Raw genomic sequence first — 25,455 nt, 5'->3', positions numbered from 1 at the left:
CTGACATCTATAAACATCAGTTTACCTTACAATGCTTCAAAGTCATCTAGACATCTAGATTAATAAATAAAATTGTGGTGTCTGTTTGTAATATTGAAATAACCATTGTTTACTACATACATATATGAATGTATATACGACACATAATATTTTTTATATTTTTGTCTGTCTGTCTGCGTGTCTGTCGTCTGTCCGTTTACTCTCACTAATCTCTAAAATATCTGCACCGATTTTGAGGTAACTTTTATTGGAAGGTGGCTAATGTACTAAGGAGTAACTTAAGCTACTTTGATTAGTCACGTAGTCTATAACTCCCGCACACGTCATCAGCTAGATGTAGATAAAGTAAAATGAGTCAATTCTCATCACATTTACATATGACCTTCTTGGTTCTACACTACATAGTAGCGCTTTCATACTCGGTGTCATAAGTTCAGTTATAATTGTCAGTTTACTTACCGAAGTAATTACAGAGTATGGTTAATTAGTGTTTCTAATGAACTTGTTGTACGTGTAGCGAAGGAGGTTGGTGATTTGTGATCTGATTTAGTTGTGTTTGTTAGGCAGTGGAGTACCTTTTACCAGGCATAATATTTATTGATAGTTATGATTTCTCGCAACGCAGGAGTAGGAACGGGCTGGTTTTTATTTAATAAGAATCTGACACGAAGAAGTCATTGGATGATTTTCCCCCCTCTCAAAAGGGGACATTTTTAGGTACCTAAAACTCTGAATAATGCCAGAAGGAATACGCATGATTTTTCATGGTATGTTCTTTTGATTCAATTTCTTTTCCATATGGTGATTTTAAAGATTTTCTAGTGAACAATTTTAAAATATCCTGCAATACGTGTAACTAACGTTTTATATTGTAGCTAAATTTATTTTACGCAATTACTTAAATTATTAGGAACATAGCAACCATCTCCTATTCAAAACATTACAAAACACTTCATTGAAATCCGAGTGTGTGAAATTTTACTACTTATAAAACAACTGTCGAATGGGTCAAAATAATCTTCAAAAGAAAAAAACAAAGAACAATTAAGCTACTAGGTCAATTGTTTGTCGCAAATAACTATAGTAAACACATTACCCTTCTTTTGGGCACAGTCGGGTAAAATAGTTGGAACAATTTGGCGATTGTTATCATTCTCACGGTAGGTGAATATGTAACACATTTGTGATTAATTTTTGGTACATTTTTGGAATTAAGTAGGTTATTTTTGTTCGGTTCGTAGAGGATGGAAGTAATTTAATGATGGTTATCTTATGGGGTATAGGCGCCGCTGTTTGGCTGACGTGAAATCATGAACTGTATTTTTAGGTTTAGTTTGTTAAAGTAGTTAATAGCTTAGAATAAGATTCTATATTGCGGTTCTAAGAGACTCGGTTTTTTATATACACCGTGGAATTTTAGTCATTGTTTTTCCGCGGCAGAATGACTTGCCATCAGTAATACTATTCACATCTAACATAGAGTTAAACTTAGCAGAAAAAACATTTCTTTTTTAAATCTTCGCAAAAATCCTTAAAAACGTCTACTTGTTATGTGTTGAATATAAATAACGAGATATATACCGTAAAACAGCAGTTAAATTGATTATTTGAATAATTGATTTAATTATACAGTTAGTTGACAAATGCAATTTTTATACAGCGATTTAAATGTCATCGCCTCTTTTACGATGCAAGTGGGCGTATTTAAAAAAAAACGCAAATCAATATGAATTTATATTAATGTATACAGCTATAGCAGCTTTCAATAAAATAGAAAAATCTAGCGGCTAGAATAAAAAGAGGCATAAAAACGCACCGCCTACATTTTTGCGAAAGTAGTTCCGTTTTTTTGAAACATTTTTATCGTACAAAATTGTAAATTAAATCCGGTACGGTTATCGGTTTTACATATGAAACGAATAATAATAAGTGTACGATACTCTCATGTTTTTGTAATGTATGTAAATACGTTTGCTAGATCGTTTGTCTAGATTTAGTAAATGTGAGTACTAGCTATGTTTATGTTTAGATCGGGGTTCAATTTCTGATTCCTTAATCTACTATTGTATACCACCTAATACGAATGGCAAGCGATCGAAGCTGGCGTGAGCACAGCACGACTTTTTTTAATGGGGGTCAATCATCCAATGTCCTCTCCCACCTTGTGTTAGGCGAGAGAGAGAATCAGATTATTACTGACTAAAAATCACCCCGTTCCTACTCCTACTCATCGAGTCGGAGTCCCGGCAACCCGTTAAGTATTTTTACGAAAAACATGTTCGTTTGATGTTTCTCTGTCATCATATAAAAACTAGTTAAGGTAAACGAACACATTAATCATTTAATGATGACTTTTTAACCTTTTGCCTCCCTGTATGTATTCTCTTGCAAAGCCGTACTTTTTGCTCCCATATCACGGTACATTTTGACAAATGAGAGAAAGTAATCGATTCGCCATTCTATTGTCGGAAACTCTTTTATAATTTCTATGAACGTACGTCGTTAGTTTTTGCATTAATTGTTTAGTCTGACTGGATATCATTTACAATTTTTGAAACGATAGATAGAAAGTCGATAATTTCATTTAGTTTTTTAATTGTGAAGAGGTTAGACATTTCATCTGTCAGTGTTTAGTTAGATACTAGGTATTTATTGGTAGACTGCGCCAAAGTCTGAATCAGCATTGATTAATTGTTAGCAATATATCTATAAAGCTATATCAAGTCTCGTTGCTAAAGAATTGTAAATATTTTTAGTAAATTCTCAGTATGTTGGTATACTTAACAAAAAACTTTGGCAATTTTATTTTGAATTCTTGCAGCGTTTTTGCGATTCCCGTGTCCGGCAAAGTACCACTGGGTTATTTTCAGGTTTTTGAAAATTTCTCAGTAGTAGCAATTGTGCCCGGTTTATGGCAATAGGCTCCTATTACATGAGACTTATAACACTAATAATGAAAAGTGGCTGTACATTCTATAGCGGCATTACGTGCCATAATGTGCCCTTCTGCCTACCCCTTCAGGGAAAAAAGGCATGACATTTTGCACTAAACTTGTGACAGTTTTACTCAACAATCCCACAATCTACTAAGATAAAGGAGAAACATTAAAAGGGTATATAAATCACCCAATAAACCAGACATACTGACCATAATCTAGAGATCAGTAATACGGAGTCAAAACGGTACATTTTACAAGCAAAACACTCGGCATGTTTTCCCATAGTTAGAGGCATTTTACTCTTCGTTCAAAGAATGCTGTTTTGGTATCAACTTCCTCTGCATTGTGCGAATGTGCGAAAAATTCATTAAATACGTTTTGTAAGTACCTATACACTCTACACGTACACTTTGTATTAAGATATATAGTCACTAATTCTCCGCTGACGGTTCTTTCTACTAATTTTAATTGTTTTATTGATTTCTAAGTATTTTGTATGATAAATTATTCTACACTTCTTTATCAATAAATCTTGACTGCACGGTTGGCGCGGTGATTAAGTAACCGACTGCCACACAATATGTAGCGGGCTCTATTCCCGCACGGAGAATGCTCCACAAATTATTGTATCGGGTCTGAGTGTTATGTGTATGTGAACTTGTATTTTTGTAAGGGCGACCACGACACAGGAGAAAATCGTAGTTCGAGGAAAAGTTTTTTAAAAAGAAACAAAGTCTTTTATTTACTTCCTCTTATCTCAAGCTATGAATTTGGATTGGCACAATACCTATGTATATTACCTTATTTGCCGTTTTGCGGGATGGCGATTTCAAACTTATAATTAGAAATTATAAGCCCATGTTTCCTGACGATGTTTTCCTTCAGCGTTTGGCAGTGGTGTCTAAATAATCTTAAAAAGTATATAATGTATATCTCTGGAATGTGACTTACTTGTCGTTTGTAGGTTTCAAACCCGTACTGCCACCACGAAGATGTCACGTTTCTATAAATAGATTTAAATAAAGATAAACATTCATGAATACTTAAAATCAATTAAAGACGAGAAAACATTTCAGAAAATGTATATCGGAATTCTTTGAAGCGTTTAACTGCCATCGGAAAACTTTTTAAGGCAAATCCACTAATGTAGGTTACCGGTGACCTACGCGGCACTTAACTTACTTGCATACTAAGAAGGCTGTAAAAGTTGATGCGCTACATTATTACAATTCTAATTATTGTTGAACAAGCCTCTAACATCCTAGATTGATGATCAGCAGTCAATAGTATTTATTAGATTAATGGGTAATGCACACAATCAAATAGTTAAGACAGTTGATACTATGATGACAAGAGCGAGTGGTTTTGCGTGTCGATTCTGAGAATTATTGAATCATTTATTTATTTATCAAGTGTCACCAACATAAATACAGCAATATTGCACAATAAAAATAACAGTTACATACAAACTACCTTGGGCTTATCTGTATTTACAATTATGGGTAACCACAACATGCATATTATGATTTTAAGTTTACAATAATATAAAAATTTTTGAGGTTTAATAATTATCAGGGGTAATACGTGTTATGCGGGTAAAATAGTGTTAACTTTGATCCCCACATGCCCGTTCGCTACTTCTTCGGGAATCTAAGGGATGTAGTGATTTTAATGTTTCGATTTTTAAATGCTAATTAGATTAGCTGAAATTCGATCGAATGTAATAAGGCAATAAGTTTCATTTACAGAATAAAAAGTCGAAGATATATTGGCGCTCATTTATAGAACACAAACACGAAGATATTTATATTACTTTTTTGTTTATTTGGTTTAAGTATTTTAATTCCTTAGACAAACCAACTTTCTGATACACATTATAAATGAACTTTAAACGACCAAAGAACGTAAGTACATTGAAAGGGCTACGTCGTATTATTGAAAAGGTCTCAACATACCTTGATGACAGCTTGCAGCGAAGGGAACGGACTGCAACCTATTATTCCTAAGTTAATAGTGCTTAGACATCGGTCTTAGTAAATTGATCTAGAACTCTAGTGCTTGTTAGACGCATGTCCTAAGGGAACGATCAACTAATCACCGTGGTTAGAACTAGGCTGGAACTTTCTTGGCTCAGACTTCAGTTGGCTCTGGAGCGCATTTTCTATGTAAGTTACTTTTAATTTCAATCAATAAATTTGTATTTAGGTAGTATAGTTTTTGTTCGTTAAGGAGTACTATTTCAATGATTGATTCTGTCTCTTAGTTAAAAGAAATCACTAAGGATATTATTAGAACTTAAAACGGGATATTTACCATTTGTATTAGTTTTTGTAAGTTTCTGATATTTCGGCATTGTTGCAAGCGTCATCAAGTTTTAAGTTCTAATGATATTACTAGTGACCATGTCAGTTTAAAAACTTATATCACTAAGGACGTTTCACAATAGTCATATATCCAGAGATAGCCGCTATGTATCAGATAACATTGAATTAAGAACGTAATTTGTATGCACTATCTGTCACATAAGTTTATCGGGCACTTATATGAAGGTGGTGAAACAGGCGCTAAGTCGACCAAAAAATAAATAAAGAGATTACTTAATTACTTTTTCTGATAAAACAATGACGGATGAACCCAATTACACTTTTTCAACCTGGAATTTGAATAGCAGATTAGATAAGTATAGTCATCTTCGTGACCACTTGAACAAAGAGAATGGCGAAGATAAATAAACCTAATAGAAAATATAATGTTTTAGTCTTAGTTTTTATTATTATTATTTTAGTCTATATATTTTATATTTATTAGTACCTAACTTACCTATCTCAATGTTACTTTCTAATAAATTCATTATTCAAATAGAAAATTTATAGACATCAAGAAGTCATAGAAAAGTAGGTCCTACGCCCCTTACGCCCGAATACTGAAATGCTACTCAATTTTAAGTTGTACTTAAATATCGCGCTATCTCTGTCATTTTGTAAAGAATTGATAGGGACAGAACTAGTTTTGAGAGCGTCTTAAAATTGAGTAGCATTTGAGTATTCGGACATTACAGACCTCTAACTAAGTCATAAAACGAAAGACCTAAGTCCTTTGAACATAGCACACTTTCTACGCCAACTTACGTTTAAATCTCCACAAATACCTATTTATAGATACATCGTTAAATAGTGTTTAATTACGCCATGTACATATTACATGACTACACTTTAAGCAATACAATCCAGTATAATCTGACCGTCGAATGTGTGGAAAGACTATATAAAGCGAGATCAAGATAAACTGGTTTGTATAGCTTGAGAAGTGGCCAAGTGTATCACATTTTACGATGGAGTATTGTCAACAGTTACGACCATTCGAACGAGTAAACGATGTTTACTTTCATTGACATTTTGACCGTATTTATGTACATTGACCAATAGTGAATGGTCAGCCTTGATACACTAAATTCTCTGCGTTTAAGCGTGAGATTATTAGCTTACAATCCAATAAATATTAGTGTTTGCTTGTTTGCTATGCGTAAAGTGCAAAACTGATGTATCGATTGTAATGAAGTCTGGAGAACAGATAGTTTGGTAGGAGAAGTAAGAATTAGAAATTGGGTTAACACTTAAGATACCACATACTTTTTTATAATAACTATATTGAGACACAAAGTTAACTAAAACCGGCCTCATCTAGTTATTTAAGAGATTGACGTGTAAAAGAGTTACATTGTAACCTATTTGCAAAAATAAATATCATTTATCATTTATTTGAGTGAACTGAGTAAACTGTGATTTTTAAATTATTATCATTTAATTTAAAAATCACGGTTTACTAAGGTAAATTAATGGAGAAATAAGAAAAAAGCTCTACTACTTTCGAGTCATTTACACATAATTTTATCAGATTATTTATAAATACGTAAATAATTTGATCGTAGTAGTAGTAGTAAATTTCTATGTAGCCAAATTTGCATGCGAAATTGGTAAATAGTTATGAGGTAATCAGTTCGTTGAACTCCGTATTATGTAATGTTAGTTGCAAAGTTGTAAACTTTTTATATTAATCGTAGGCATTAATTTAATGACTTTAATAATTAACGTTTAACTGTTAAATTAATAAAGTAAATTACTTAAGGTCTACAAAATGTTATCCGAAAATCGACTGCAAGATTGTCTGCGGTGTCTGGGCAACCTGCTGCCGCGTAACTTGTAGCGGGTTCGATCCCGCTCGGAACTACTCTTTGTGTGATGTACAAATTGTTGTTTCGTGTCTGGGTGTAAACGCATCCACGACACAAGAGAAAATCCTAGGGTGGGTTACGTTTTTAAAAAGAGAAAAGATAAATATTTTGTATACCCATACATACATATAAAATACACACTTAAAATCATTAGGCCTACATTTTAGGGTAAAAAATAAGGCAGGATTATCGCTCTTTAAAGATGTAGCAAGAGAAATTAGTTTATTTAAGGTTCTATGGCTATGCACCTGTATATGGTATAACGGGGCCCTTATTCGATACTCATATGAGTCATTAAACATGAGATATGATAACTTTCATATGTACAATTCAATAGGTAATAATGTTTGTTTATTACTTCTTCCTATTACTAAAGTTAAATGATTTACAGGTTACCTGCATATGTATATGTGTATGTATGTAAATGATAAGTAGGTATATTGTTGGGTTAGTATATATTTATTTATTTATTTCGGAGTACACATCCGGTCTAAATATTTCTTTTGCATTATGTCCACCCAAAGGTTGTCTGATAGAAATCTCTGTCAGTGATAAGTCTGCCATTATTTTAATTTTTGTTTTTATTGTGTTATTTTTTATTAATGGTGTACAATAAAGATTTTTCTATCTATCTACCTATCTCTTTCTCTCTTACTCTCTCTCTATCTATCTATAGATGGACAGGGTACCTAGACGTAATAAGAACCGAAATGGACATTTATTTCAGTCCTCATCATCAGCCAAATTTCCATTGTTGACCAGTGAAATTGAGGTACTTTTCTTCTTGAATACAATTTTGGATTCCTGATATGAAATGTTAAAATCTGATTCATACTAGCATAAACTACAATTATTGGTGTTCAGCTCCTATTCCAGAGCTTTTCATAACAAAAAAGTATTGCCTTTGTGTGATCCACAAATTGTTCCTGGTCTGGGTGTCATGTGAATGTGAACTTGTATGTTTTTAAACGCACCCACAATATAGGCGTAGGTGCACCTCTCACTTAGCAGTAGCATTAGTAACAAGTCATCCAATAAAGTGAATCATTAACCAAAATACACCCACACTCACATAAACACTTATATACCCACAATATACACACACAGATGATACACGCGAGTACCTGCTTAAGTTATTTGTCAACTTAATACTCATAAACAAAAAAAAATCGATACAACACTAGATTAACCAACTAATAAATCTTTAATCAAAGTGATAAATATAATTAAATTTATTTTTCTTTCTTAGCCGATCTTCTCACGTTTCGATTTCAAACCGGACATCAGATATTTATCTAAGGAGATTTCTATCGCAAAATAACTATGTATAATGATAACTCCATTTCAAAGTATTGTGGGTCAAGTAAAATGAAGATTAGATGTTCTTAGTAACGGCGTTTAAGGGAAAGCTGGATTAGTCTGAATATGTACTTAAGTAAGGGCTATAGTTTTGTGTCAAGCTTCATAATGTCTTCGATCATTAAAATAAACTCGTTTGTACATGTTATTGATATAGTTTTTAAGTTTTCATGAAGGTCATCAAGCCATAAGAGCAAGTCAACCAAAGTAAGTCAACTATAAGCAAGTCAACCTGTCAATAGAAGATAAAGGCATGTTATTTCGATAAGCCTATAGATGTTTATTGTATCTGTTATACTTTTCTTTATTCAATCCTTGTATTGAATGTAGAGCGTTATGATCTATTCAAGTTCTTGCCACCAGAAAGTCAAAATTTGTAAACCCTCAACATAATCAAAGATATTTCATACTATGTCGTTTTAGAGAGGAAAGATGTTCTAAATAGGAATTATGTACAATGTACATTCCCTTCTACACTTAGCTTCGTTAATCGATCTATTATAAAACCATTCACAAACTTACACAAGGTCTTTATCCACTAATACCTTATTAGAATAACATTTAAGCAATACTACATAATACGGAAACATACCTACAGACGTCATGAGATAGATCGCTAAGCTATTCTGTAATTGTTAAATCGAAAAATGCGAAGTAAGCTCGATCGCATTCTCGCCCGTCATTGGCCGAGACTATTCTCCCAATTAACAATTAATGACATGGCGGACCGCGATCGAGTTCACTACGAATGTTTCGATTTGATAATTACAGAATAGCCTAGCTGAATCTGACGAAATCTCAGTTAGCTAAAGATGTCATAATGTGATTGGATGAGCTAGCTGCTGACATTTGTCATAATTGCCAAATGAATACTGTGGTGACATAAAAGTTATTACGTGTATCGAGATCTCAAAGATTACTCTAGTGAGCTTTTGAAAGAAAGATGGAAGTCGTTTCAAGCAAAAAAAGTATTTGAATTGAAATTAGTAGACTCCAATTTACTTAGATTTGAATTTGATCCCAAATGTCTTCTCCTTTTCATCTACAATAACTATATTTTGAAAAGAGTTGTGGCCCTTTTAATCCTCGCTGCAGAGCCCTTTGCTCTTGGAATCTGAACAATTAATATTTAAATACTCGTGAGAAAGTATGCAAAATTCATGCAGAACGTCAACTAAGAAAAACTTATTTGAATTCGTTATTAGTGGACTAAGTTCACTAGCGAAGTATTATGAGTAAATGAACCGGAAAATAGCAGCCGGCCTTTCAGTTGGTCTGCGGTCTTAAACCATCTTCACCACGACATTTAAGTCTTAAGGGACTTACAGCTTTCTAATTAAGTCTTTTTGTAAATTTGTTGTTGTTTTTAATCCAACTGGAGTTCCCACCGATTAATGCGTTCGAATCAGCTTTACCGTATTAGCATAGATTAGTAAAATTATAGAGGTCAACAATATGTCTATATCGATATTAAAATATTGGTTCGGCAATCAAAAGTCAACGGGTAATACTTCAGCCAAGTGTGGTGATTAATAATTGTAATAATTTCTCAATAAAACTTGTCAAATTAATTACTCATAGGCTTGTAAGCCGTGTTTTCTAAAAATATTAATATGATCGGTTAATCTGATGTCATAAGCTGAATGTTAATCAGTGTATGCTATAACTATGGACATAAAGTTCATAATGGTTTGTAAAATCCTGAAAAAGTCCGAAAGAAAAAAAATGGATTTGCTTTATTTTCGTTTTATTTTAAGCCGTTGGCGCTAGTGTCGTAAATGGTCCTATTTAGACTAACCCTTATATTATAATTATCTTTAGAATATATCAAATTAGTGAGTGCCAATACAAACCAGATTTGGTTTAAAGGTGCAAAAATATGTAAACTTGTATTTAAATGTTACAAATAAATAAATAAATAAAAAATAGTTAACCAATGGAATTGAATCATCTATACCTACTTACTTACTTACAAAAACAAATTAATAAAAAAACACCCAAACTACAGGTGTCTTGTTTGCATATTACCAGCTACTTAGCTAGTTCTTACCCAACCAACAAAAGTTAGTTTTATAGAAGGCCATAGAACGTTTTGTAAAAACTAAACGGTGGTCAAATAAAAGGCCAAAGAAGGTGCATCTACAAAGAAAGTGGCGCAATTATATCTCCATTCAGTGTTAAAGTAGAACTATAAGGGTATCAGGCATGACAATTTTGGCCCGTTGCAGTTGATGTTACAGTAACGCAATCTCTATTTGGTGATATATAAGCCACCGCAGCACTACTAAAGTGTTTTTGGGTACTGTAAAAGAGTTCATGATTCCATTACATCACTAAAATTCATCATTCATTCATTTTACATTCGTTCACGTCGCTGCAGTGTCTCAGTGTTTTAGAAGAGAAATAAAAAAATAAGAAAAGTGACGGGGTATCGTGGTGACTACGATATTATTTTGTACTTAATCGAATTATTCGTCTCTTACGAGGAAAATGTTGTGCGACTGTAATTTTACTGATAAACTATGTATGGATTTACGACATATTTGAATGCCCCCTTCGAATTAATGAGCTTTTACTAAAATAATTTCTTATTTTAAGTTATAAACATAGTTCCAGCTTCCTTAACTCTACTATAGTACTCATTATGATAGATTACATCCACCATTACATGAAATTAGGGTTCCTTTTGTGCTTGTTTGTTATTTTTGTTTTATTTTTGTCCTTATTCCATAAATATGATGAATACTTTTGTTAATGAATAAATGTTATGGTTTATAAATCTGTGTAGGTACTACGTATGACGTCAGAGAAGTATAACTACATACATACATATCGTCACACCTTTAATCCCCGAAGGGGTAGGCAGAGGTGCACATTATGGCACGTAATGCCACTGTGTACATCCACATTTCACAATTATTTATATTGTAAGTCCCATGTAATAGGTGGTGAGCCTATTGCCATATACCGGGCACATTTCCAGACTCCGTGCTACTACTGAGAAATTTTCGAAAAACCGAAAAAGGCTCAGCAATACTTCGCCCGACCCGGGAATCGAACCAGAGACCCCTTGCCCGGCAGTCGCACTTGCAACCACTCGACCAACGAGGCAGACTTTTTATTGCTTCGTGTGAAATATTATAATTAATAGCCCAATGCTTCAAACCATCTCGTAGTTGCTGGTTTTTTTTTCAGTTGAATCAATCAAACAATCTGAAAAACTGTCACACCTGGAATCGCTGTCCACAAATGAATTATTCTCCATTTCATCACTGACGTGAACTGTATTTTGTACGGAATATTTTCTATAATTGGGTCTTCAAAAAGAATTATTAAATCGTACCATATGGAGATTAGCGCGTTCAAACAAACAAACAAACAAACTCTTCAGCTTTATAATATTAGTATAGATAAAAATATTGTCGCATTAATGAATCAAAATGTCAATATTGTTGTAGAAGAGCGATAGAAGTGCTTTTACAAAACGGAATTATCATTTAAAAGCATTGCTAGCCTAACTTTATACACATAATAATGAAAACACATAAGATCTCCGTTATAGTATGTTGTGTAATAGAGGAACTTAATATTATAAAAAAACAATCTGCTTCTAGGTATTTGTGACTGACGGCTATAATGTTAACAACCCTTTATAAGACAATTAAGCTATATATATAATTTGAAACTCAGCTGTATCACCAAATCACTCCGATGTAGACTTTTTGTGCCCACTATATTACTGTGTACTTAACGATGATCTTAAAACCCTCAATATCGTAATGTCCTATTCCTGAGTGTCATCTCTACTTTAACAAACGACACATAGGAGTTCGTTTCGAACCTTTATTGCGTTAGGCGCATGTGACAGTTAAAACTGTTATGGTTCAATCCTAGTCACAATGAAGGTTGCTATAACGCACTATTATATAAAGTCGTGAAGTAAACCTTTACATCAACTATTAATAGGTCGTTTTTGCTATATAAACTTATAGAGCCAAACTGTGTTGTCAATTTTACACAACAATCAGTCACCGACCAAAACCTTTATACATCATTTACCCAGCCTTTTTGAATATTCCAAAATTGTTAGTTGGGTACCCCTAAAAAATATTAATGATACCAATAAATCATCAAACAAAATTGCATTGCAAAATTAATAACCAAAATATAATCTTTCGACTTAATATATTCTATCATCATTATAAACAAATCAAACGACTACTGCAGTTTTATTTGTGCTAAAAACTAGGTGAGGTATTACATAATGGTAGATTATTTTTTTTATTTAAGTATATAAAATATTGTGTTGTGGCGGTGTTAAACGTAATATGTAGGAAGAGCTAATATTCTTTGTGTTATGTAAAATGTTGTAGCTTCGTTACCTAACGTAACCTATCACATAGTAGAGGCTGTATAATTGAATTCGCGGATTATATTCTTTTTAGGTTTTACTGACGGCTTTGTTTGTGTAAATTAGCATACATCTGAGGCCTATGTTCAGCAATGGACGTCTTATGACTGATTTGATGATGATAATGAAACAACGCTTGCGTTGTGTTTCGTATAATTACCGGAGGCCCAATTCCCCTCTTCCCAAGCTTCCCAATCCTCGAAACAACCCTTAAATTCCTAACCCCCAAAACAACGCAGTAATGCTTCTGGTGTTTCAAGTATGGGCAGCGGCGATTGCTTAACAAAACGTCTGCTCGTTCCAAAAAAAAAGATGATGATGTTTGTTAGTTTCCTCTTTATAATTTGTCTACTAAACTAATCATCCTCTACTTTTGCATACATATAATTAAGAGTACAAAACCCTTAATACGATTTTGTTTTACGTTTAACGAAATCAGAGCGCCGACAGAAAAGAAAAAGTTGTCTTACTAATTAATCCTAGTTTAGAGAACAGAGAGTAAAGTTCTCTAAGAAAAGGAGGATCCTCCGACCACGCAAGGTGATCGTGCCTCGCGGGCTTTCTACCCAACTGTTGTTCATTGGGATTTTCTATCCAAGTTAATTCGCATGTAAACTTCACATGTGCGATGCAGAATATTTATGACGTCATCCATTGATTTGCTCGTCGATAGTCTATGTGCGACCTCTGTCATCTGTCACTTGTCAGTGTGTCGCCACACCAGCCTAGCCTAGCCTATTAGTCTAGGAAATAAATCTAGATTTCATGAGGTGAACGACATTTTTACTTCACACATTAAATAAGTACACATTAGTCTCATCAGATGTAGTTTATTCTTTTACAATTTGACATTTGAACTCAGGCAGCTAATAAAATTTTCTTGCCATATAAATAACTGGGTTGCCATATACTAAACTAATAAATTATGATAACCAAACTGGTAGTATCGCGAAACTTTCTTTAAAAAAAATATCAGAATGTGTTGTATAATAATAATTTATATTAATTAATTATACTTTGGGCAAACATCAGAATGAAATCAAGCCTCGATTTGGAAAAGGTTAATGATAACTACGGTCTCTGATTTATGGTTATTTTAAATAACATGGATTTTAGGCGAAGAGGCTCTTTAATTGTTACCTTTGCTAAAATAACACTTTTAAGCTGTACAATTAAAAGCAAATGACATGATGGTTACATTTTAAAAAGTTGTTTTCATTATAACACACAATGCTAGAACACAACAAAAAGAATGATTCAATTCAGACGAGTAGTTCCGGAGATTAGCGCGTTCAATAAAACAAACTCTTCAGCTTTATATAATCAAAAAGTTTAGATAAGATAAAGTGATATTATAAAATGTTGTTAGATTAAAAAATATAGGCTAGTGAATCGTTTAACGCTTTTATAAATGGTGTTAACTGATTTAGAAAAACAATATATGCTTTGGGGTCAGTTAGTTTTAAATAAAATCTGTCATTTCAAAGCATAAATCAAGAAATGTTAATTAATATGATACAGGTGAAAGTTTAAGTACTTGTTTGTTACGCTTGATCGCGCGATAGTGATTTTGATAAGTTGTAGTAGGAATGTAGATTATTTTAGAGATAAATAAATTTAACCTTTAGGGTGCTCGGCGCGTCGCGTTCTGTGCGTGCCACAAAGAGCCATCAGATCACCACAGATGGGGCCCAGTAAGACTGATGCCTGATCCGGAGCTGCGGAGTACCTAGCGGGTTTACCGGGGCTCCGGCTCGAAAAGCAGGAGTAGGAACGGGGTGGTTTTTAGTCAGTAAGTCTTACACTCCCAATCTCGCCTTGCCCAAGGCGAGAGATGTCATTGGATGATTTTCCCTCCTCAAAAAAAGGGTGCTTTTCCACCAGTGATGTGTTACGCTACGTGCTGTGGAGGCGTTTGGCTTCTATCAATCATATTCATTGGTACACATAGCACTGGTAGAAACGGACTCAACTAAGCTATGTTTTTTATATGGAAAGATGCGTGGTATATGCATTATCAATACATTGCACACTTGAGCTGCGCATCTTTCTCGCTTAGCTACGTAGCTTAGTATCAGTGGAAAAGGTCACATAGTTTCACAGCTTAGCTATTACATCTTCGTAGCATAGCTACGTAGCCCATCTCTGACGTAAAAGCACCCATAACGTAATCATTGGCAATAAAACTTCAAAGAGTATATTGAACCTATTACTATTTTAACTTTGTATGTTTCTGTGGTTTCAATTTCTTTTAAGTAGCTACTTAATACTTACTTAATAGTGATAACCATTAGTGCAAGTGAAGCCTTAGGCAAAAGTCAACTGTTCATAAAACGCCTTAATGCAATAAAACATAATTAACAGCTCAAAGCAAACTTAATTAATATGACAACTGTTAATTCTAATTTCTTAACTACCATAAGGTATAGGACATAACTAGTTTTTAATTGGTCACGCATCGGTTTCAGTTGTAGATATATATACAAGGTGTAACAAAAAGGGGGAATACATATCAAGTGCACGGTTTCTAGATAACATAACAAACGATACGGGAAGGGTTTTTTAAACCCATGTTTTCATGAAACAAAGTTATACATTTTTCCAGTATTTTCTTTTTTATTTTTTATGCGAATTAAAATTAAATTAGATGTGTTTATAGTATTAGGAGATAAATAAAATACTAGACACTAACTTTAAATTGTCTATATTGAATAAATAATAAAATATACAGTATTAGTAGTGAGATCAACGAAATTATATAAAGTTAACGCGAGAGTAAGTTTTCGATGCGCGCGCGATCGCTAGCCGAGGCGGACTGACGTCACTGACGTGGGCGAGCGAGGGGCGCGAGTGAAGCGCGGGGTGGAGGCGGCGGCCGCGCCGCGTGCCGAACGGCTCCGCGAACTCCCGAAGTGTCCCGAGCATGTTGTCAACGCGGGCGCCAGGGCTCCGCTAGCGGCCGGACGGTGTGTAGGTATAGCTAAGGGCGTGTACATACGTGCGCAGGCATAAGGCCGTGTATAGATGAAATAAAGTTATAAAGTAGTATGTATGGTAAGAATGTGAATGTAATGTATGTAGTATGTAGATTTGTATGTATATGTATTTGTGTATTTGTATGTATGTAAATGTTTATATTTATTTATGTATGTATTTATGTATGTATGACTGTAAATGATATGTTTATGTTTGTTTATTTATGCGTATAAATGTTTGTTATTATAATGTACCTTAGCTATACCCTACATCACTCCCCCGCTGAGACCGGTTCACGGTCGATAGTGAGACAGGTGTCGTGGAAATCTCACAGTTCTTCCGCTCCTTGTGGTGGTCTCTGGCTGCGACTGTGGTTGAGGTGGAACTGGCGATGGAGCAGATGACGGTGGTGGTGACGGCGTTGAAGCAGCTGGTGGTTGTGGTGACGGCGATGTTTTGTGTGACAAGCCATCATCATTGTTCATGTAAGCTGGTTTAAGCCTGTCAATGGTTACTGTTATATGTTTCCCTTGGACGTCTATTTTGAAGGTTTTTGGTCCTCTTTCAATGACTAGGTGTGGACCAGAGTACGGTGATTCCAATGACTTCTTCAAAGGTCCTTTCCGCAGGAAGACATGAGTAGCTGTATTGAGATCTTTGGGAACATAAAATACCTTCTCGCCATGACATGAAGTTGATGCAGGTGATAGCTTAGAAATATGCTGTCTCAGCCGTGCTGCGAAGTCTGCTTCATCAATGCTGTGGTGAGTTATTGGTTTTAAGAACTCACCAGGTAACCGGAGTGGCTCGCCATATACCAGTTCGGCTGCAGAGGTTTGCAGGTCTTCTTTCCAGGCACTCCTCATGCCAAGGAGAACCAGAGGAAGCGTCTCTGACCATTGTGCGTTGTTGTGGCACATGATGGCGGCCTTCAGCTGTCTGTGCATCCTCTCGACTAACCCGTTGCACTGTGGGTGGTAAGATGTGGTGGGGCGATGGTAGGCGCCTATGATGGACGAGATGCTCTGGAACAGCTGAGAGTCAAATTGCTTGCCTCGATCCGTGGTGATGGTTTCTGGGCACCCAAAACGAGCGACCCAGCCAGCAATGAGGGTGCTGGCGCAGGTCTCCGCTGTGACATCAGCGAGAGGGTACGCCTCAGGCCATCGGGTGAATCGGTCGACGGCTGTAAGGCAGTACCTGAAACCAGAAGATAGTGGCATAGGGCCTATTATGTCAAGGTGGACGTGGGAGAAGCGGCTGGAAGGAACAGGAAATGAGGAAAGAGGAGAATGGGTATGACGGGTGACTTTGTTACGTTGGCAATCTGTGCATTGTTGAGCCCATGTTCTGCAGTCACGACGAATCTTAGGCCACACAAATCTTTCTGAGATCAATTTTGCTGTAGCGTTGGGACCAGGATGACTGAGATTATGCAGGTTGTTGAAGATTTGCCTACGAAAAGTTGGTGTGATGAATGGCCTAGGGCGAGAAGTAGACTGGTCGCAGTATATGTAGGCATCCATCGTTTTGACTCTCTCTAACTTTAATGCTGTGTTGTTCTTTAGTAAGCTCTGTAATTCTTGATCATGTTCCTGTTCTCTTTGTAGCTGTTTGTAGTTGATGGTAGTGTCGACGCTTTCTAGACGTGAAAATGCGTCGGCAACTACGTTGTCACTTCCAGTTATATGGTTGATATCTGTGGTGAACTGTGATATGAAGTCGAAGTAGCGATGTTGACGGGGTGAGCAGTTATCTCGGCTTGTTGTGAAGGCGAATGTGATGGGTTTATGGTCGGTGAAAACTTTGAACGTTCTCGCTTCGAGCATATACCTGAAGTACTTTATTCCTTCGTGTATCGCGAGCAACTCACGATCGTAAGTGCTATACTTGGTTTGAGCAGGAGATAACTTGCGAGAGAAGAATCCAAGTGGCTGCCAGCTGTCCTGTCTTCGTTGTTGTAAGACGGCTCCGATGGCAACATCTGATGCGTCAGTAAACAGTGCTAACTCGGCCTCCGGGTCTGGATGTGCGATGAGCGTAGCTTCCAGCAGGTTCCTCTTGCAGGCGTCGAATGCTTTTTGTATATCAGCTGTTACTGTAATGGGCGTTGACCCTTTAATGTTAGGACCACTTAAAGCTTGGTTGAGGGGGGCTTGAATTTGTGCAGCAGCAGGTAGAAATTTACGATAGAAATTTATCATTCCCAGGAACCTTCTTAACTCCTTAGCTGTTTTAGGGAGGGGGTAGTCATGAATAGCCTGAACTTTTTCTGGGAGGGGTCGAATGCCAGCTGCGGATACGTGATAACCCAAGAAAGTAACTTCACTAACACCTAGGACACATTTGTTAGTATTAATGACTACTCCATATTTCTTTAATTGTTCGAATATTTTCGTCAAGTGTTCAATGTGTTCTTTCTCCCCTTTTGAAAATACGAGAATATCGTCAAGATATCCAAATGTAAAATCTAAACCTTGTAGAACTTCATCTAGAAATCGCTGGAAGGTCTGAGCTGCGTTCCTTAGGCCGAAGGTCATCGCTGTAAACTCAAAAAGACCGAACGGTGTAGTTATCGCTGTCTTCTTAATGTCGTCTTCATTAACTGGGATTTGATTAAAGGCTTTAACGAGATCAATCTTTGAAAATATAGTGGAACCGGATAGTTGGTAAGCAAAATCGTGAATGTGTCTTACTGGGTAGCGATCTGGCACCGTTCGCGCGTTTAACCGCCTGTAGTCTCCACACGGCCTCCAACCATCATCTTTTTTCGGAACAAGATGTAGTGGAGAAGACCATGGACTCTCCGAGCGGCGAGCCGTTCCGTTACGTAACATTTCCTCGAATTCTTGTTTTGCGATCTTCAAACGGTCAGGTGCTAAACGACGCGGTCGTGATGTTACCGGTGGGCCAGGAGTAGTACGGATGTAGTGCTTTGTATTATGTATGGGTTGGTGGTAAGACCCAGCTGGACGTGTGATTTCTGGATATTGACGTAGTAGGTCCAGTAAGGTTGAATGCCCTGTGATGGTTTTTAATGATAGCACTTCATGTGTTATCTCGTGGGTTGCAGGCGCGCCAACAGTTAAATTCGTAATCGAGTCTATTAATTTTTGCCGTCGGCAGTCGACTAATAAGTTATAATAACTTAAAAAATCGACTCCGATTATAGGCCTCGACACATCAGCAATAATAAAGTTCCAGACAAATTCCCGACGTAGTCCCAGGTTCAGTGACAGTTGGTAGGTACCATAGGTACGTATGGGAGTACCATTTGCCGCGACAAGCTCGTAGGTACTGAGTTTACCATACGACAGCTGATTTTTTAAATACGTCCTTGGGTAGGCACATACGTCGGAACCCGTATCTATTAAAAATTGTACGCCGGTACGTTTATCCGAAATAAATAGGCGGCCTTTACATGTAGAGCAGTCGTCAGCCGCCATTACTGACTGCTTTTGGGGTTTTCCGAATCGAAGTTACACGGCTGGTTGCACTTAGTAGCCTTTTTACCGAATTTGTAGTGGTACCAACACGTAGGGTGCACGTCGGATCTCGATTGAGATCGATGGCGGGAAGATGAACGCGATCGCGATCGTCCTGGACGGGTAAGGTCATTGACCTTTCGTGTTAGAATCTCTACTTGTTTCACCAGTTCTGTCATCTGTTTAGTTAAGGTGAGGACATCACTTACTTGGGACGATGCGGCCGCGACCTGACCCTTCGGCACGACGTCGTGGATCTTATCCGCGAGATCAGCGAGAACTTCCAGAGGCGATGATGATTGGGATGCTATGATTGATTGGATGTTGCTCGGTAGCCGGCTGGACCAAATTGTCCGCAAAAACTCGTCGGGTACCTTAGGACCGGCGAGGTGTTGTAGGTGCCTGAGGAACTGCGATGGCTTCCGATCGCCTAATTCCTCATGGGTGAGGAGTTGGTGTACTTTCTTCTCCCTGGATTCCGAGAGCCGCTTAATCAACTCCGTCTTGAGTCGGCCGTATTTATCGTCCGCTGGTGGGCTCACTATGATATCCTCCACCTCGGATGCATATCTTGGATCGAGGTGGCTGACGACGTAGAAAAACTTTGTTGTGTCCGCCGTAATGTTCGATATTGCGAATTGGCCTTCTATTTGCGCGAACCAAATCGCGGGTTTTTCAGGCCAAAATGGCGGAACGCGCACGCCTACACGGAAAATGTCTTTCGAACCCGTTAAATCGGATTTTGTCATGTTCTCTGATTCGCACATCTTTTACGATACGTATTGCACTTGGATATAGTCACTAAGTTTATTGCGTTTGAGTCTAAGTTCACCGCGCACAAAGTAGGTAGCACAAGCACAAGCACGTGTTTAGTTTTCGGGGTCACCAATGTAGTGTTTATTAGTATTAGGAGATAAATAAAATACTAGACACTAACTTTAAATTGTCTATATTGAATAAATAATAAAATATACAGTATTAGTAGTGAGATCAACGAAATTATATAAAATTAAAGCGAGGGTAAGTTTTCGAAGCGCGCGCGATCGCTAGCCGAGGCGGACTGACGTCACTGACGTGGGCGAGCGAGGGGCGCGAGTGAAGCGCGGGGTGGAGGCGGCGGCCGCGCCGCGTGCCGAACGGCTCCGCGAACTCCCGAAGTGTCCCGAGCATGTTGTCAACGCGGGCGCCAGGGCTCCGCTAGCGGCCGGACGGTGTGTAGGTATAGCTAAGGGCGTGTACATACGTGCGCAGGCATAAGGCCGTGTATAGATGAAATAAAGTTATAAAGTAGTATGTATGGTAAGAATGTGAATGTAATGTATGTAGTATGTAGATTTGTATGTATATGTATTTGTGTATTTGTATGTATGTAAATGTTTATATTTATTTATGTATGTATTTATGTATGTATGAGTGTAAATTATATGTTTATGTTTGTTTATTTATGCGTATAAATGTTTGTTATTATAATGTACCTTAGCTATACCCTACAATATACAACCTATTTTTTAAATTGTTCATTAAGTTTCGAATAGTTCTTTTTTACGTGAGATATCTGTATTTATTGAAACTTTTAATAATATTCATTATCTTAACGTTTGACCTGATTTACATGTGATGTGATATGCTGTAGGTAGTAATTATCACAACTATATTCTATTCGAGAATTTGGTTGGACGATTAAATTAGGTTACGTTCTTCTCTAATAGGTGTTTTTACCAAAATGTTTTTGTTCTAATTTTCTAACACTCAAACGCTACTCAATTTTAAGAGACGCTACAAAAATGTATCTGTCACTACAAATACCTTACAAAAAGATAGAGATAGCACCATATTTAATTACAAATTAAAATTGGTAGCATTTCAGTATTCGCGTGCATAAGACTCCTCGACTTAACGTATCATAATTTTTCGAGCAATATGTGAACAAATTTTTTATGACACTAGCTACATTTTACTTACAATGAAACAGGTTCACTTTTAGGTCTAACAAATAGACTAATGTTTAAAGTTTCAATAAGTTCACATTATTAAAGATAGAGATGTAAAACCGTTTTTAATGTTCACAGCTCATAAACGCACAATAAACCAACCTTTTCATAAATACATAAACAGTAACATAACAACAATTAAAATACAAGAATACAGTTTTGCATTTCCGAAATCATTTATTCATTATAAACATAGTTTTTACCCATGTAGCAATTTTTCTACATGCGCTATTAACATTCAAGGAAATACGCATGTTGTGAGAATAACGCGCTTCTATCCGGGAAGTGAACGTCATAGTATGCAGGCGAATCAATCAATGTAACTACTGCATTGTTCTTGAGGTGAAGTCGTCAAAACTTCGACGAAATGAAGTAAATTAACAACATTTCCTTTGCATCGGATGACGGGTGGTGATATTTATATGGGTTTGGTGATATGTCGTGTTTATGTGAGATGTTTGTTACTATGAAATGTAAGTCTGTTATAGAAATTATGTGAATGTTAGTAAAAGATATTACGTGGTGTCATTTCTGTGTCAGACAAACTGATATACATCAACACTTTTTGGTTTTTTTCGAGGGTGAAAAATCATCTTATGATTTCTCCCGCTTGAGTGAGGCGAGAGGGATTGTCAGACTTTTACTGACAAAGTAATACGATATTATCTTTAGTATTAATGACTAAATGATAATAATATAAATATCAAGAGAATCGAGACATCAATCCGGTGAGGAGATAAAAAAACGGTCTAACATACCAAAAAATTGGTCATAAGGTAACAAAATTAGCAACAGTTTAGACTGGCACGGTGAATGGGCAATGTTTTTAAACGCACCCACGAGCCATACACAGGAGAACGTTGAAAAACGTTGCCCCACAACGATTTTCTCCTGTTCAACGTGGGGCAATGTTATTTAAAAAAAAGTCTATTAAACAGCAAAATACTGCTATGTGAAGACCTTTTCAATCACATCTATTCAAAAGCGGTCAGTAGCCATAACTACCATCAGAATGAACCAAAAACTAACTAGGCAACTGTCAAGTTATAACTTTCATACATACATGATATGATATACCTAGTTAACATCATTAAAATTCGTATATGGATAAGAATGGGTTCCATATATCATGATGATTTTGCATCAGGGCCTAACTACCTATTAACAAGTTGTAACCAGTGGCTCATACATTGACCTCTTTGCTCAAGTATGTAGGTACTTAAATTATGGTGTCTTTGTAATCTTTGAATGATGGTGAAGAAAGGAAGAATAGCTTATTAATCAGTTTTCGCTTGCTTTTGCCTCTGGCTTTTCTTTTGTCCCATTCTCTGTGAGTATTGGCGAAATAATGTACTATCATTGGCATTGACCACGAATCTTATGTAGATTATAATAATAATTTTATGAACTGTACTATTGCTTATACTGATTATTAAGTGCAATATTTGATAAAGTGCTTTCCCAAATAGATTTACAATAAATAATTTTGACTTGGACTTTGACTTGCACTAAATTCAGTTCTATTGTCTTCTATCTATACCGAAGTTTTGTAGCGATTGATCTTTCATAATACGTGAATAGGTGAGTTATGGCTACATATTTTATTTTTTACTAAAAACTTTTGAGACATTTTCCGATCCAACATTTATATCTTCTTGAAAAACTATAAGAGAAAGTTTTAGAGAAAAATGTAATACTGGCAGTCAATAAGTAGGTAATAATACCCTTAATCGATTCGATCGAGATATATATCGATTTATATCGATTAGACTAACACCATCTCAACTAGTGCAGTTCTTTACATTCTTCTTTCTCATAGAATAACAAATCAATCATTATCTACCACAATAATCACAAGTGTATTATTAGCTACTAACAATTTTTCTAAAAGAAGTGTGAAATCGACTAGCAAGCGTTTATCAGCTCAAGACAAGACGTGGTAATCAAAGAAACTGATTACAATATAATTATGTGGCCAGTGTCCGTGATGGGAAGCTACGTTTACCATTCATGCGTGTCTTTGGCTGTTTAGTTCTTTGTTAGGGAGTTTTTTTATTGTCTATGGTTATGTTCCTCGTTTAAATATGCCAAGTTTTAATGGCCAGTTTCATAGGATGCCTTTTTTATTGGAATAGAGGGCAAACGAGCAGACGGGTCACCTGATGGTAAACGATCAGCGCCGCCCATGGACATCCGCAGCACTAGAGGAGTCACAGGTGTATGGCGGCCTTTTAAAAAGAAGTACGCTCTTTTCTTAAATGTTTTTAAGGTCGTATCGGTTTAGGTATACCGCCGACGACGGTTCATTTATGTGCAGTTATCAGTAAAATGGTCATCAAAACAATGTGATGGTAGTTTGTGTCTATACTTTCAATGATATTATGAGCCTATCAAGATGTACGTTCATAAACATACTTATCTCACATTATACTGGGACTATTTTAAGATACTACTACAATGTAGCCAAAGTAGATAGCTTCATCCTGTCATCCATAAAATGTTTATAATTAATTACTTTTAACCTTTCGTGACCTCATCTTTCATAAAAAAATATTTGGTGTCTTCAAAACAACTTAAACGGCCAGTAGCTAAAATGACCCGTTATCAAACATAAAAACTATATTGAACTGTGCGTTATTGGTCTTAAAACATAAATTCCAACTGATCCATCATAAAAAATCCATCTTCGGAACGCATAACATAAAAATTTCTAGCGCGTTCGTTTTGTTTTTATAGTAAAACGGTTTTACAATACCTCGTGGACGTAAAGGAAGTAAAAGAAACCAATCAAATGTTTTATCACCAGTAGCCGACCATTTGCATGTATATTGTAAATCTATGATAAATGAGAAGGGCATTAATACTATGTATCTGGCACATATTATTATAGTTGCTCTTTATGTCGCTTTTCATACAAATCTATATTGGACATCAAAATTTTGTCATTTATTTTGATATTGTTTTACCTCTGTCAGGATTCAGGATATTGACGATTTTAAAAATAATTAGTAGAAATAAATGTTTGGTATTTAGAACGAAAAATTATCTATACTAATTGTACTTTTTAGATCCGACAGACAAACTAGATATATAGTTTTGTTGGACTATACACTAGTTAATAACTTTTTCACCTATACCTAAATAATTTATTCTGCACCCTCTGGACACGAAGCACAAAAAATAACCTTATACATTTTATCATTTTTATATTTACTGTAAGTATTCCTCTAAAATATGGTATATTAATTAATTCAGTAGTATTCTGTCTTAGCCAACTTGTTCTAGATTCGATTTTACTTACTGTAGTAGTTACCTATCGGTATTCTACAACATAATAGGATGAACAAGTGAGCAATCACTCCGAAACAATGGCTGCCAATGTCCTCCCATTTCATTAATAAGACAAGAAGTTGCGTCCGCGAAACGTCTGTCAAAATCAATGATACGGGAATTTCCATACCTACGACTATTGTCCGTTTGGTCTACATATCTTGTAGTGGACGTTAAGGCGGGACAAAAGATTGTAATTTGGATATGCTGTGGCATGAAGCAATTACGTCAATTATTTTTATTGTTTGAACACATCTCGATTTTTTAATACTGACAAATTACGAGTTTAATGTAACACCCACGTTTTACCAGTAAAGGGGCGAGCCTATTGCCTATTGCCATGTACCGGGCAGTATAATTGCTGACCAAAAAATGTTCAACTAGGAACCAAATCAGGATCCTCTTTTTCGGTAGATGCACGTTCACGAGTATTGTGATGACTAGATCAAGTAGACAATTCTTTTGCGTTTTATTTTCATTGACCAAAGTACAAATTTATGTTTCGGCAGTATTTCCGAACCGCATACGACCTTAAAACCTTCGAAAGGAGCGTATTCCTATTAAAAGGCCAGCAACGCATCTGTACACCTTTGGTGTTGCGGGAGTCCATGTCCGCTGATAGCTTATCAACAGGTGACCGTCGGCTCGTTTGTCCCCTATTTCATAAAAAAAAATTAAAACTTTGTATGAAGTTGCCGTTGCATCCATCATTCCAAGGTACGGATAGATACAG

At 36.1% G+C, this 25,455-nt stretch overlaps 2 protein-coding genes across 2 annotated transcripts in view; one reads left to right on the top strand and one right to left on the bottom strand.

Annotated features, from left to right (window-relative positions):
• LOC118266319 (uncharacterized) overlaps window positions 1-25,455 on the top strand; it is a 95,262-nt gene that overhangs the window by 23,726 nt on the left and 46,081 nt on the right. The window lies entirely within an intron of this gene.
• LOC118272176 (uncharacterized) lies at window positions 19,362-20,168 on the bottom strand. Its single transcript, XM_035588529.2, has one exon. The coding sequence runs from the start codon at window positions 20,166-20,168 to the stop codon at window positions 19,362-19,364; it is 807 nt and encodes a 268-aa protein (XP_035444422.2).

The sequence above is a fragment of the Spodoptera frugiperda genome, chromosome 7 (genome assembly GCF_023101765.2).
Source record: "Spodoptera frugiperda isolate SF20-4 chromosome 7, AGI-APGP_CSIRO_Sfru_2.0, whole genome shotgun sequence".
Taxonomy (NCBI): domain Eukaryota; kingdom Metazoa; phylum Arthropoda; class Insecta; order Lepidoptera; family Noctuidae; genus Spodoptera; species Spodoptera frugiperda.
The sequence above is the reverse complement of the archived record's forward strand: the minus strand, read 5'-3'. Positions and strand labels throughout refer to the sequence as shown.